Below are 16,001 nucleotides of genomic sequence, written 5' to 3'. Positions count from 1 at the left end.
GTGAGCTATTCTATACCAGAGCAGGTGAAACGCGGATCTGTAATCGGAAATATAGCCAAGGATCTGAGGTTGGATGTTAAGAGACTTTCGGTTCTAAAATATCCTTTGGAGGAGGATGCAACTTTGAATTCGGGAGAGCTTATTGTCACTGAATTAATAGACAGGTAGCAGCATTGCAGTGGGAGGATTTTATTCATATGAAACTGTTCTGGAGATCCTTTAGAATTGTATCGCAGATCTTTTCAGATTCAAGATGTGATGGACAAATAACCCCAGTTTGCAGATGATGTTATTAAACTGGAAATGATGGAGTCGTCGGTCAAAGGTGCTCACTTTCCCATTAATGAAGCCCACGATTCAGATATAGGTCAGAATGCAGTGCAAAGCATTTATTTACAAAGGAATGATTATTTTTGTTGAATGTTCAAACTAATCGAGACAGAGGAAAATACGGTGATTTGTTATTAGAGAAAGAATTAGATCGAGAACAACAACATGAGGTGACATTATTACTTACTGCGGTTGACGGTGGGGCTCCACAGCTATAGTTATACACGTTAATGTGTTGTATGCTAACGATAATATCCCAGTATTTAGCCAGGATGTTTACAAGGTAATTTTGCCTGAAAATTCTCAGTTTTTGTACCTGGAGGTAAGACCACTCGATGTATTACTCAGTGGAAAGTGGTTGCACTTTTGACTGAGTGGGACATCCTGGTTAAATACAAATGTGCCATTTTACATCACCATGTAGGTTCAGAATTTCTTTTTCGATAGTAGTATCATTTAGGTAGAAGCTTAAACAGTTTGTCTCTGGCATCCTGATTCATATGTTTAAAAGGCACTGCAATTGTTATTCGTCTTTATGGAAGTATGGTTGTTGTATTCGCCAGAAAGTAATTCTGACATGCAGTAGGCTAAGCGTATCTTCTTACCCTGTTTTAGAGTCACTGAATGGAGGACAATGTTGAGTTTTTAAATGGAATCCGTTTAAAAATAAGAAATTGATATAGACATATAGATACGTTATTATTCATTTTTGTCATTTCTAATATCACAATAAATATATTGGAGTAGATTGAGATGTAAGCCTATTGCGTTGTCGCGTTCTGAAACATCCCCATTGATAATTCAGAAACTCTTAACATCACCTACGTTTCAGCACCAGGCACGTGGACAGCGACTAAACTTTTATTCTTCACTTTAACATCAGTTTTAAATCCTGCCAAACTCAAATGAAGACCGGAACAACACCACATGATGGTTTGTTGAGTGAGGACACGTTGATAGCTAGTGGAATCCGTGTATTAAATTGGCTTAAAGGAGAAAGTTGCGACTAGTGTTAACTCAATGTTTTTACGTTATTGGACTGTTCCGATTCATGAAAAGGAGTTCATACATCACACAAGCATTACTTTAAACGTATTTATTTATAACTATTTATTATTTAACTGGTCATTGGCTACATCATCTTTGTAGGAATATATAATAACAAGATAGAAAACTATTGTGTGCTGTTTTTTAATGACTCAGGATGTCGCTGTTCACCAGCTAAGAAAAGTTAGGCAGCCTACACTTCTCAACCCGCTAATGTATTACTCAGAGGGCGGATACAACCTACCGCGCCATTATCACTGAGGAGCAGTCGGCCAAAGGACCTAATTTCTTCAGTTGGGTAATTTATCTTAGCCAATATTTGTAGTAGCCTACATTGCATAATTCTCTTTTTCACCTTGTAATTGGAATATCTTCGTTTTTTACATCGAAAATGGGCTACATTGGATTTACAGTTTCAGCTTTTGTCCTCCATCTGGCTTTTGTTCTATTTCTGATACGCATCAGCAATGGCGACATGACCTATTCTATTCCAGAGGAGATGAAACGCGGATCTGTGGTCGGAAATATAGCCAAGGATCTTGGGTTGGATATTAAGAGACTGTCGGCTCGAAAAGCTCGTTTAGAAGAGGATGGAACTAAACACTTCTGTGACATTAACCTGAATTCGGGAGATCTTGTTGTCGCTGAAAGAATTGATAGGGAGCAGCTTTGCGGTCCGAGGATTTCATGTGGGCTCAAATATGAAATGGTTCTTGAAAGTCCTTTAGAATTGCATCGCATATCTCTTCAGATTCAGGATGTGAACGATAATTCACCACAGTTTGCAGATGATGTTATCAAATTGGAAATAACGGAATCAGCTGATAGAGGGGAACGTTTCCCCATTAATGAGGCCCACGATGCAGATATAGGTCAGAATGCAGTTCAAAGCTACTCTTTACAAATGAATGACCATTTTGTCTTGAATGTTCATACTAATCGAGATGGGGGAAAATACAGTGAGTTAGTGTTAGAGAAAGAGCTGGACCGAGAACAAAAGCAGGAGGTGACGTTGTTACTTACTGCGGTTGACGGTGGGACTCCACAGAGATCTGGTACTGTAGTTATACACGTCACTGTGTTGGATGCTAACGACAATATTCCAGTATTTAGCCAGGACGTTTATAAGGTCAGTCTACCAGAAAATTCTCCGTTGGGTACCGTAGTTGCTACAGTCCGCGCAACTGATGTAGACGAGGGAGCAAATGGCGAGGTAACATATGATCTAGGTCGAATTTCTGATGAGTTGAAGAATTTGTTCCAACTCGATAGTAAAACTGGGGTTATAAATCTGTCTGGACCGATAGATTATGAGGAGCAGCCCATTTATGAGTTGCGTGTCCTCGCCAAAGATGGTGCAGGTTTGGTGTCATACACAAAAGTACTGATAGATATTACTGACGTAAACGATAACGCACCAGTGATATTAATAAAAACTCTAGCCAATCCAATTCCCGAGAATGTGTTAACTGGCAGAGAGGTGGGCATCATTAACGTACAGGATAAAGACTCTGGGGGGAATAGACAGGTCCGATGCTCCATTCATCAAAATGTTCCATTCAAATTAAATCCCTCAATCAAAAACTATTATTCTCTGGTAACAACGAGTGAACTCGACCGTGAGATAATATCAGATTATAACATAACTATCACTGCCACCGACGAGGGGACTCCGCCTTTATCCTCCTCAAAGACTATTCATTTATCTGTGTCAGACGTGAATGACAATCCACCTGTGTTTGAAGAACAATACCACAACGCCTATGTGACTGAAAATAACAAGCCGGGCTCCTCTATGTGTTCTGTTACTGCCATAGACCCAGACTGGAGACAGAACGGCACAGTGGTCTATTCTCTATTGCCCAGTGATGTCAACGGTATACCGGTGTCCTCATTTTTATCCATTAACGGAGACACGGGGGTGATCCATACTGTAAAATCATTTGATTATGAGCAGTTTAGGAGCTTCAAGTTCCACGTTGAAGCCAGAGACAATGGTTCTCCTCCACTCAGCAGTAACGTGACAGTGAATATCTTCATAACAGATGAGAATGATAACTCTCCCCAGATATTATACCCTGCTCCAGCAGGGAACTCATTGATGACTGAGATGGTCCCCAAAGCTGCTCTGGCGGGGTCCCTGGTTTCCAAGGTGATAGCTGTGGATGCCGACTCTGGACAAAACGCGTGGCTTTCATATCACATCGTGAAATCGGCTGATCCGGGACTTTTCACTGTTGGTCTCCACAGTGGAGAGATCAGGGCCCAGCGGGACATTTCTGAATCTGACAGTATGAAGCAGAACCTTGTTATATCAGTGAAAGATAACGGACAGCCCTCTCTCTCTACAACCTGTGATGTATATTTACTCATATCAGATAACTTGGCTGAGGTTCCAGAACTGAAAGACATGTCTTATGAGGATAGTTCCAAACTAACTTCCTATTTGATCATTGGTCTGGTCTCTGTTTCCACCTTTTTCCTGACTTTCATTATTCTCATCCTGGCCGTGAGGTTCTGCCGCAGTAGAAAGCCTAGAATGTTGTTTGATGGAGCAGTCGCCATTCCCAGCGCGTATTTCCCTCCCAACTATGCAGAGGTGGATGGAGCTGGAACTCTGCGCAGTTCTTATAACTATGACGCATACCTGACATTGGGCTCACGCACCAGTGACTTCAATTTTGTCAGATCTTATAATGACAGCACGCTGCCTGCTGATCAGACACTGAAGAGAAGCCCAACGAAGTTATTAGAAGGAAGTTTCATCACACTCAACACTGCAGGGGAGTCTATTGAGGTAAGATAGAACTAAGAGGTGACACCCCTTTTGTTTGTGAGCGAACGATTCGGATGATATCATAATATCTTTCCTAGTGTGTTAGTGGTCTTTTCCTTAAATTCTTCTTTATCCTCTTGATTATGAAGGGTTATGTAAAGACATCAATATTCACGTTTTAATGCATTTTCACAAGGGATATTCTTTCAATTTCGTTGTTGGTGTGTATAAAGTTAGTGATTCTACCCCAATCATGGAGTTTGTTTACATTTTCCTTTCTGTAGTATCCTCATTGCCTACTACATTTCTTAAACAGTATATTGGCTACGTTTCCACATTTCAGCACGTGGTTAGTGGACAGCGACGTAACCATCATTTTACGTTAGAGCAGTGGTCAACTGCCTTTTCTGAGTCAAGATCACGTTGTGAGTCAAAATGCTGAGATCTACCGCTCTGATTTTTTATTAACATGCCTAAAAAAAATGTAAGCCTATGTAACATTAACCAATGAAAAACAGTTCTGTACTAATGAGGTTTGTGCAGTTAGATATAGACCCAATACATTAACACAGCATACTGGCTTTGCTTGAATTTACCTGCCAATGCATTGTTGTTCGGGACATTATTTTAAATTATATTTCACAATTTGAAGTAGGCTATATGATCACACCGGTAATATATCCATTGTTGTATTACTTGTGAGGCACAGCTGAGTGAACATACATTTAAATAATTGACTGTTTATTTTACTGGGCTGATGATGCTTGCATCTGATGGTCAGGCTCAGCGGATTGAGAGCAGCAGACTAAGGGTCCGTCTCTCAACACTTAAACTTCAACATGAACTCACTCATAAAAACAGCATTTTTTTTGCAGTATTCGTTGACAATCTCTCTCTAGTCGTGGTTTTAAACGTTTAGAAATCTCACAGTATTAATTTTGCCGTAGTTTTCGTTTATGCCTGCTATGTTACTGCAGACTCGGTCATTTTAGCAATCTTATTGGCCATCGGAGGCATAATGCACTTGATTTCCTCTCCAGGCCCACCGGAATGACATAGTTTGTACCTTCAGACACATGAAATGGCAACAGTTTACCAACCCGGAGCGCAGGGCAGATGAATTGGCTGCACCTACCACCAACAGATCGAGAACAAAAAAAAAGAGGAATATGGTTGGGTTTTTTATAGAAATGTTTGGCATCGACGAGAAATGCCTTGGAGATCGACAAGCCTTTTGGGAACCACTGCCTAAGAGTATAGTGGACACATAATTGCTGGGTTTGATTAATAATACGGATGAGTCATCGTTTAATTTGATGTGGACCGTTGATTTGGCTTATCGATTTATTAATTTTTGTTATTCGCTAATACATAATTAGTCAGACAGTGGCAAAAGTATGGAAATATTGAATTTACTTTTCATATCTTCTCATTTATGATTACATAACGAGTTGATTTCTCACAGCTATTGGTTTTCCTCTCTTCTCTTGCTCAGCTGCATGAAACGTTCGAAATACAACTCAGAGGGCGGGATACTGACCAAGATGATAAATGACGTGGACCTGTGTGTATTGTGACTGCTGTACTCTGTATGAACTCAGGATGTCGCTGTTTACCATACATAGAATTGCATGCTTTTCTCCACCCACCATTGGATTATTCAAAAGAGTAATAGGCGATATTGCATCACTTTCACCGAAGAGCAGTCGGATAACAATCGTTTTGCTATTCCTTTTGAGAGGCTAATATTGTACACTTACAATACCGTGTCAGTTCGACTAGTTTTGAACTCTAATGTTGACAATTGGTTTTGATCATCCAGAATGGGGTACACAGGATCTTCGGTTTTTACCTTATTGTTCCGCCTGGCTTTTTGTCATTGCCTGATGCGCATCAGCAATGGAGACTTGGGCTATTCTATTCCAGAGGAGATGAAACGCGGATCTGTGATCGGAAATCTAGCTAAGGATCTGGGGCTGGATGCTAAGAGACTTTCAGGTCGTAAAGCTCGTTTGGATATGGATGGCAGTCGTCAACGTTACTGTGACATTAATGTGAATACCGGAGATTTAATTGTGGCTGAAACAATAGACAGGGAGGAGCTGTGTGGACCGAAGGTTACTTGTTCTTTAAAATACGAGCTTGTGCTGGAAAAACCTCTTGAATTACATCGCATAACTGTACAAATTCAAGATATAAATGACAATTCACCACGGTTTCCCAATGCACGTATTGATCTAGAAATTCGGGAATCTGCTGACAAAGGCGCACGATACCCCTTGGATGAACCTCATGACTCTGACATAGGATTAAATGGTATACAAAGCTATTCACTGGAGAGGAATGCCTATTTTATTTTGGACGTTCAAACGAGCTCAGACGGAGGAAAATATGGCGAGTTAGTGTTAGAAAAAGAGCTGGATCGAGAACAACAACAAGAGGTGACGTTGTTACTTACTGCTGTTGATGGCGGGACTCCGCAGAGATCTGGTACTGTAGTTATACACGTCACTGTGTTGGATGCTAACGATAATAAACCAGTGTTTAGCCAGACAGTGTATAAAGTCCGTTTGCCTGAAAATTCTCCAACAGGGACTGTTGTAGTTGCAGTTAGTGCAAGTGATGAAGACGAAGGAGCAAATGGAGAAGTATCATATGAGTTCAGTCGTATTTCCGATAAAGCAGCTAAACTGTTTTCCATCGATAAAAAGACCGGCGAGATGAAAGTACAGGGTCCCATAGATTATGAAGAAAATACAGAATACGAAGTGCGTGTCCAGGCTAAAGATGGGTCTGGCTTAGCTGGCAATGCAAAGGTAATGATAGAAATCACTGACCTAAATGACAACGCACCGGTGATATTGATCAAATCTTTTAACAATCCCATCCCCGAGAATGTGTTACCTGGAACAGAGGTGGGGATCATAAATGTACAAGATGAAGATTCAGAGGGAAATAGACAGGTCCGCTGCTCCATTCAACAAAATGTTCCTTTCAAACTAAACCCCTCAATCAAAAACTATTATTCTCTGATAACAACAGGTGAACTAGACCGTGAGATAATATCAGAATATAACATAACTATCACCGCCACTGACGAGGGGTCTCCACCTTTATCCTCCTCAATGACTATTCATGTATCTGTGTCAGACGTGAATGACAATCCACCTGTGTTTGAAGAACAATCCTACAGTTCCTATGTGACTGAAAATAACAAGCCTGGCTCCTCTGTGTGTTCTGTTACTGCCAGAGACCCAGACTGGAGACAGAACGGCACAGTGGTCTATTCTCTATTGCCTAGTGGTGTCAGTGGTGTTCCGGTGTCCTCATTTTTATCCATTAACGGAGACACAGGGGTGATCCATGCTGTGAGAACATTTGATTATGAGCAGTTTAGGAGCTTCAAAGTCCACGTTGTAGCCAGAGACAATGGTTCTCCTCCACTCAGCAGTAACGTGACAGTGAGTGTCTTCATAACAGATGAGAATGATAACTCTCCCCAGATATTATACCCTGCTCCAGCAGGGAACTCCTTGATGACTGAGATGGTCCCCAAAGCTGCTCTGGCAGGGTCCCTGGTTTCCAAGGTGATAGCTGTGGATGCTGACTCTGGACAAAACGCGTGGCTTTCATATCACGTCATGAAATCGACTGATCCGGGACTTTTCACTATTGCTCTCCACAGTGGAGAGATCCGGGCACATCGGGACATTTCTGAATCTGACAGTATGAAGCAGAACCTTGTTATATCAGTGAACGATAACGGACACCCCTCTCTCTCTACAACCTGTAATGTATATTTACTCATATCAGATAACTTGGCTGAGGTTCCAGAACTGAAAGACATGACTTATGAGGATAGTTCCAAACTAACTTCCTATTTGATCATTGGTCTGGTCTCTGTCTCCACCTTTTTCCTGACTTTCATTATTCTCATCCTGGCCGTGAAGTTCTGCCGCAGTAGAAAGCCCAGAATGTTGTTTGATGGAGCAGTCGCCATTCCCAGCGCGTATCTCCCTCCCAACTATGCAGAGGTGGATGGAGCTGGAACTCTGCACAGTTCTTATAATTATGACGCATACCTGACAACGGGCTCACGCACCAGTGACTTCAAGTTTGTCAGATCTTACAATGACAGCACCCTGCCTGCTGACCAGACACTGAAGAAGAATCTAAATGAACCTTTTGGAGAAAACATTATCACGTTCAACACCGTGGGGGAGTGTGAGGTGAGATTTCATAGGTTGTGAATAACTGAAATGCTTTTAATTCGATTGTGCCTATTTGAAGCTGGATAACTAACCATGTACAAATATGAATCTGTACAACTAACAATGTGCATATGTGAAGCTGTACAACTAACCATGTGCATATGTGAAGCTGTACAACTAACCATGTGCATATGTGAAGCTGTACAACTAACCATGTGCATATGTGAAGCTGTACAACTAACCATGTGCATATGTGAAGCTGTACAACTAACCATGTGCATATGTGAAGCTGTACAACTAACCATGTGCATATGTGAAGCTGTACAACTAACCATGTGCATATGTGAAGCTGTACAACTAACAATGTGCATATGTGAAGCTGTACAACAAACCATGTGCATATGTGAAGCTGTACAACTAACCATGTGCATATGTGAAGCTGTACAACTAACAATGTGCATATGTGAAGCTGTACAACTAACCATGTGCATATGTGAAGCTGTACAACTAACCATGTGCATATCTGAAGCTGTACAACTAACCATGTGCATATCTGAAGCTGTACAACTAACCATGTGCATATATGAAGCTGTATAACTATAACTAATCTATGAACCTGTGTAACTATCGTAGCAACTTACAGGAGCAATTAGGGTTAAGTGACTTGCTCAAGGGCACATCAACAGATTTTTCACCTCGTCGGCTCAGGGATTTGAACCATCAGTAACCATTGGTTGCCTGCCCAACACTCATAATCGCTATGCTACCTGCCGCCTATTATTCTTTCTAACTATGGCAGATTTTATGGAAGATGCCAAAACCTTGGAGATAACAATAGATGGTGAACTCAGTTATTGGCCTGTGGTTTAGTTTTCCCTAAATCAATCCATATGACAAATCCAGCTCCAGAACCATTAATAGAGCCAGCTGGATAATATTTTGAATATTGAGTAGTCAAAAAAAAAAAGACAACGGATAATATTAGCTAGCTAGATAAAGTTAGCAAGATACTACATGACCAAAAGTATGTGGATACATGCTTGTCGATCATCTCATTCCAAAAGCATTAATATGGAGTTGGTCCCCCCTTTGCTGCCATAACAGCCTCCACTCCTCTGGGAAGGCTTTCCACTAGATGTTGGAACATTGCTGCAGGGACTTGCTTCCATTCAGCCACAAGTGCATTAGTGAGGTCGGGCACTGATGTTGGGAGATTCGGCCTGGCTCGCAGTCGCCGTTCCAAGTCATGGGGTCGGGGTTGAAGTCAGGGCTCTGTGTAGGCCAGTCAAGTTCTTCCACACCGATCTCGACAAATCCTTTCTGTATGGACCTCGCTTTGTCCACGGAGACATTCTCATGCTGAAACAGGTAAGGCCCTTCCCCAAACTGTTGCCACAAAGTTGGAAGCACAGAATCGTCTAGAATGTCATTGTATGCTGTAGTCTTAAGATTTCCTATCAGTAGAACTAAGGGGCCTAGCCTGATACATGAAAAACAGCACCAGAACATCATTCCTACTCCAACAAACTTTACAGTTGACACTATGTATTGGGGCAGGTAGCGCTCCTGGCATCTGCCAAACTCAGATTTGTCCGTCGGACTGCCAGATAGGGAAGTGTGATTCATCACTCCAGAGAAGGCGTTTCCACTGCTCCGGAGTCCAACGGTGGCAAACTTTACACCACTCCAGCCGACGCTTGGCATTATTGCTGTCCCCAGTCCAGACTTGCTGTCCTCAGTCCACCTGGCCGTGCTGCTGCTCCAGTTACAACTGTTCTGCCTGCGGCTATGGAACCCTGAACTGTTCACCGGACGTGCTACCTGTCCCAGACAGCAGGAGTGGTAGAGATACTCTTAATGATCGGCTATGAAAATCCAACTGACATGTACTCCTGAGGTGCTGACTTGCTGCACCCTCAACAACTACTGTGATTATTATTATTTGACCATGCTGGTCATTTATGAACATTTGAACATCTTGGCCATGTTCTGTTATAATCTCCACCAGGCACAGCCAGAAGAGGACTGGCCACCCCTCATAGCCTGGTTCCTCTCTAGGTTTCTTCCGAGGTTTGGCCTTTCTAGGGAGTTTTCCTTAGCCACCGTGCTTCTACACCTGCATTGCTTGCTGTTTGAGGTTTTAGGCTGGGTTTCTGTACAGCACTTTGAGATATCAGCTGATGTAAGAAGGGCTATATAAATGGATTTGATTTGATTATGCGTGGTGATCTTAGGTTTGTGTACAGCTGCTCGGTCATGGAAACCCATTTCATGAAGCTCCCGACGAACAGTTATTGAGCTGAAGTTGCTTTCAGAGGCAGTTTGGAACTCGGTCGTGAGCATTGCAACTGAGGACAGACGATTTTTAGCACTTCAGCACTCAGTGGTCCCATTTTGTGAGCTTGTGTGGCCTACCACTTTGAAGCTGAGCTGTTGTTGCTCCTAGAATTTTCCGCTTCACAATAACAGCACTCATACTTGACAAGAGCAACTCTAGCAGGGCAGACATTTTAGGAACTGAGTTGTTGGAAAGGTGGCATCTTATGTTGAAAGTCACTACGCTCTTCAGTGAGGCCAATCTACTGACAATGTTTGTCTGTCAAGATTGCATGGCTGTGTGCTCGATTTTATACACCTGTCAGCAAAAGTGTGGCTGAAATAGCCAAATCCATTCATTTGAAGGGGTGTCCACATACTTTTGTATATATAGTATTGCTAGCTAGCTAAATAAGGTTAGCATGCTAGCTAGCTACCCTATTTGTTGATGTTTCTCAACTCCACGTGGAACTTCCCACAACCAATTCATGAATATGTATAAGTAGCCTTCGTCATTCTTAGGAGGTGGAACCTAATCGTGTATTTCCTCTCTAGGACAGGAAATTCTATAGAAATACATTACATTTACATTTAAGTCATTTAGCAGACGCTCTTATCCAGAGCGACTTACAAATTGGAATAGTGGTGGCAACTTCTTTTTGGGGGTGTCCTTTAAACATGATTTTCTACAAACTACACAGTAGTCTTTCTCCCCCCCATTTGTGTAATTTACAGGAAGGAGACCTCATATGTTCAGTGTAGAGAAGTCACTTGCTTAACATTTTATAGGCTAGTAGATTTTGCTTTCACTGGTTACGAACGTTTATTTGGTTGAATAGCGCTGTAATTTACCAAACCTTTACATCGGGAATACGTTTTATTAACTGAAAATGGAAAACAAAGAATTCTCTGCCTCGATGTTATGCCTTAGTTTTTTAAATTTTCCTACTGAAAAAAGCTACAGAAATGTTTTTTTTTCTTCCCTTCATATTTCAACACAATCAATGAATGTTTTATGGCAGAATATAATTGTCTCTTGTGGAATTTACTTAACTTGGTGGAACTGGATGTGAATCAGATTATTTAATGTAGAAATCATCTGACCAAATTTAGTTTGTCAAAGAGTTTGTCTTTTTGGGGGGCAGAGCTCATTAGCATAATACCCAGCATGCCTTGCAACTGTACATTTGGACATTTACATTTTGATCACTTAGCAAGCACAAGAACATCTTCATTCAGCGACTTCAACTAAGGTAGAGAATTATTGAGAAATTCATTGTAGTCTGTTGGTTCTGTTCTATGTGCCAAACCCTGCTGGCTTAAAGCCGATTTATAGTCAATCCACAGTCTGCAGTGACCATACAGAATATACCACAATGTGGCCTCCACAAAAGTCAGAGAATTCATACTTCTTCAAATCAAATCAAATGTTATTGGTCTCATACACATATTTAGCAGATGATATTGCGGTTGTAGCGAAATGCTTGTGTTCCTAACTCCAACAGTGCAATAGTATCAAACAATACACAACAATACACACAAATCTAAAAAGTTAAATAATGTAAGAAATATTAGGACGAGCAATGTCGAAGTCCGGAGTTATACAGTACTAGTCACAAGTTAGGTCACACCTACTCTTTCAAGAGGTTTTCTATATTCGTACTATTTTTACTATAGAACAATAGTGAAGACATCAACTGTGAAATAACACATATGGAATCATGTAGTAGGCAAAAAACTGTTATAAAAATGTATTTTATATTTAAGATTGATTTGAGATTCTTCAAAGTTGCCACCCTTTGCCTTGATGACAGGTTTGCACACTCTGGTAATGCATAGAAAACTAAATATTTAACCCCTTTTTTGTTGGCACAAAACTATCTCCATACTTCCATTAATTTGTGTGTGTTATCTTCAGACGAGTCCAGTGACCCTTGTGGGTGAAGGTATACTCATTCTTAAAGACGCGGGGCAGTCTGATGTGAGAAATGAAGCCTGCATACAGAAATGCCTTAAAAAGTCTACATAAAGAGATTTCAATGTCCACCTTTTGATAACATCATACAGTCTTACAGTTGAAGTCGGAGGTTTACATACAGTTAGGTTGGAGTCATTAAAACTCCTTTTTCAACCACTCCACAAATGTCTTGTTTACAAACTATAGTTTTGGCTACTTTGCGCATAACACAAGTAATATTTCTAACAGGTGTTTACAAACAGATTATTTCACGTATAATTCACTATATCACAATTCCAGTGGGTCAGAAGTTTACATACACTAAGTTTAAGTTTAAAGAGATAAAGAGAGTCTTTAAAGAGATTGGGAAATTCCAGAAAATGATGTCATTGTCATTGCTTCTGATAGGCTAATTGACATAATTAGAGTCAATTGGAGGTGTCCCTGTGGCTGTATTTCAAGGCCTACCTTCAAACTCAGTGCCTCTTTGCTTGACATCATAGGAGAATAAAAGGAAATCAGCCTCCACAAGTCTGGTTCACCCTTGGGAGCAACTTCCAAAAGCCTGAAGGTACAACGTTCATTTTTACAAACAATAGTACGCAAGTAAAAACACCACGGGACCATGCAGCCATCATACCGCTCAGGAAGGAGACGCGTTCTGTCTCGTAGAGATGTGCAAATCAATCCCAGAACAACAGCAAAGGACCTTATGAAGATGCTGGAGGAAACGGGCACAAAAATATCTATATTCACAGTAAAATGAGTCCTATATCGACATAACCTGAAAGGCCACTCAGCAAGGAAGAAGCCACTGCTCCAAAACCGTCATAGAAAAGCCAGACTACGGTTTGCAACTGCACATGGGGACGAAGATTGTGGATTTTGGATAAATGTCCTCTGGTCTGATGAAACAAAAGTAGAACTATTTTGCCATAATGACCATCGTTATGCTGGGAGGAAAAAGCGGGAGGTTTGCAAGATGAAGAACACCATCCCAACCATGAAGCACGGGGGAGGCAGCATCATGTTGAGTGGGTGCTTTTCTGCAGGAGCGACTGATGCACTTCACAAAATAGATGGCATCATGAGGGAGGAAAATTATGTGGATATATTGAAGCAACATCTCAAGACATCAGTCAGGAAGTTAAAGCTTGGTCGCAAATGGGTCTTCCAAATAGACAATGACCCCAACATACTTCGAACATTGTGGCAAAATGGCTTAAGGACAGCAAAATCAAGGTATTGGAGTGGCCATCACAAAGCCCTGACCTCAATCCTATAGAAAACGTGTGGGTAGAACTGAAAAGGCATGTGCGAGCAAGAAGGCCTACAAACCTGACTCAGTTACCCCAGCTCTGTCAGGAGGAATGGGCCAAAATTCACCCAACTTATTGTGGGAAGCTTGTGGAAGGCTACCCAAAACGTTTGACCCAAGTTAAATAATTTAAAGGCAATGCCACCAAAATATCTATATTTGGCTAATTTAGTGTATGTAAACTTCTGTCTCATTGGGAATGTGATGAAATAAATAAATGCTGAAATAAATCATTCTCTCTACAATAATTATGTTATTATTTCACATTCTTAGAATAAAGTGGTAATCCTAACTGACCTAAGGGGAATTTCTACTAGGATTGAATTGTGAAAAACTGAGTTAAAATGTATTTGGCTAAGGTTTATGTAAACTTTCGACTTCAACTTTTTGGTTTTGATTTGAACCTGTATCGTTTGTTCTTCTTGACACAACATCGTATATACTGATTGTTTTAGTATTGGCATTAATCCTACAGCTGATATAGTGAAAGACTCATATTTTGGAGTAACAGTATCTATTCTTTGTTTTGGGTTTGAGTTCGAAAGACTATTGAATGACTCGTTATAAGTATTAAGTACGTTCGTTTTTTGCTAGCATTTCCCTTCACCATTTGATTAGCATACTATTTTAGAATGCTTAGCGCCACTGCATTGAAGCACTGATTTGTGGGATTTGAAATTGGGCTGTGAGTAAAATGAGGGATAGTGATAAGGTGTTGCATTGTGTGTGTGTGCATTTTGTCTGAGAAGTGAATCAAGTGTTTTGACATTGGATAAGTTATTTGGGTTTTTAGTTTTTTTTAGTTTAAGAATCAACTATCGGCAGCTGATGTGAGAGTATGCTTATTTCCGAGATATTTCCCGTATGTATTTACATCGTTGTTTATGCCTACTAAAACAAAACAAAAAAATCCTGAATTTGGAAACACTCAGTATAGTGTTATTATCTGTTTTTTTATAGGCCTACTTGAGATTGCAGTTATGGAAAAGTACTCCACGTGTCGCTATTCACCAGCTAAAGCAATTATATATATTTCCCAACCCATTCCCGCTGCATAAGCAAAGGGAGAGACTAATTTTATAACAGTGCAGGTTAGCGAAAGATCACATCCCTTGGACGAACATAAGACAGGCCTGTTGACTGAGTTGCTTTTATCGTTTCACTCGTTCAAATAGTTTGTACTTGACCCCAGCATAATATTGGAATAACCTTTGTTTTTTGAAAATGGAATATAAGGGATTCTCGTTCTCTGCCTCGCATTTCTTCCTGGCTTTGTTTCTTTTCCTGCTGCGCACCAGCTATGGAGACGTGACCTATTCTTTTCCTGCTGCGCACCAGCTATGGAGACGTGACCTATTCTTTTCCTGCTGCGCACCAGCTATGGAGACGTGACCTATTCTTTTCCTGCTGCGCACCAGCTATGGAGACGTGACCTATTCTTTTCCTGCTGCGCACCAGCTATGGAGACGTGACCTATTCTTTTCCTGCTGCGCACCAGCTATGGAGACGTGACCTATTCTTTTCCTGCTGCGCACCAGCTATGGAGACGTGACCTATTCTTTTCCTGCTGCGCACCAGCTATGGAGACGTGACCTATTCTTTTCCTGCTGCGCACCAGCTATGGAGACGTGACCTATTCTTTTCCGGAAGAGTTGAAACGCGGATCTGTGATCGGGAATATAGCCACGGATCTGGTCCTGGATCCAAAAGGACTGTACGTTCGTAAAGCTCGCCTCGAAATGGATGGTAGCAACACACTGTATTGTGACATTAACCTGAGCACTGGCGACCTGATTGTTGCTGAGAGAATGGACAGGGAGCAGCTCTGTGGCAGAAGGGTTTCGTGTGTATTAAAATATGAAATGGTGCTCGAGAATCCTTTAGAATTACACCGCGTCCTTCTTCAGATACAAGATATTAATGACAATTCACCACAATTCGCGAACGATCGCATTACGTTTGAGATCAGAGAATCGGCTAATAAAGGCGCCCGATTTGTGGTTAACCAGGCTCACGATGCAGATATAGGACTGAACGCTGTTCAAA

At 41.2% G+C, this 16,001-nt stretch overlaps 1 protein-coding gene across 12 annotated transcripts in view; it reads left to right on the top strand.

Annotated features, from left to right (window-relative positions):
* The window catches only part of LOC124008017 (protocadherin gamma-C5-like), a 138,990-nt gene that overhangs the window by 29,277 nt on the left and 93,712 nt on the right, over positions 1 to 16,001 (top strand). For 3 of the 12 annotated variants that reach the window (XM_046319295.1, XM_046319161.1, XM_046319005.1), the window contains exon 1: positions 1,641 to 4,174. The exons of the other annotated variants lie outside the window; for them this stretch is intronic. In XM_046319295.1, the coding sequence (XP_046175251.1) occupies positions 1,769 to 4,174 (2,406 nt within the window). In that variant the 5' untranslated portion in view covers positions 1,641 to 1,768. Of the gene's footprint in view, positions 1 to 1,640; positions 4,175 to 16,001 lie in introns of those variants that run through there. 12 annotated transcript variants of the gene reach the window in all.

Source organism: Oncorhynchus gorbuscha, linkage group LG02 (genome assembly GCF_021184085.1).
Source record: "Oncorhynchus gorbuscha isolate QuinsamMale2020 ecotype Even-year linkage group LG02, OgorEven_v1.0, whole genome shotgun sequence".
In the NCBI taxonomy this organism is placed as follows: Eukaryota; Metazoa; Chordata; class Actinopteri; order Salmoniformes; family Salmonidae; genus Oncorhynchus; species Oncorhynchus gorbuscha.
Note: the sequence above shows the minus strand (reverse complement) of the source record. Positions and strands in the feature narration are given on the sequence as shown.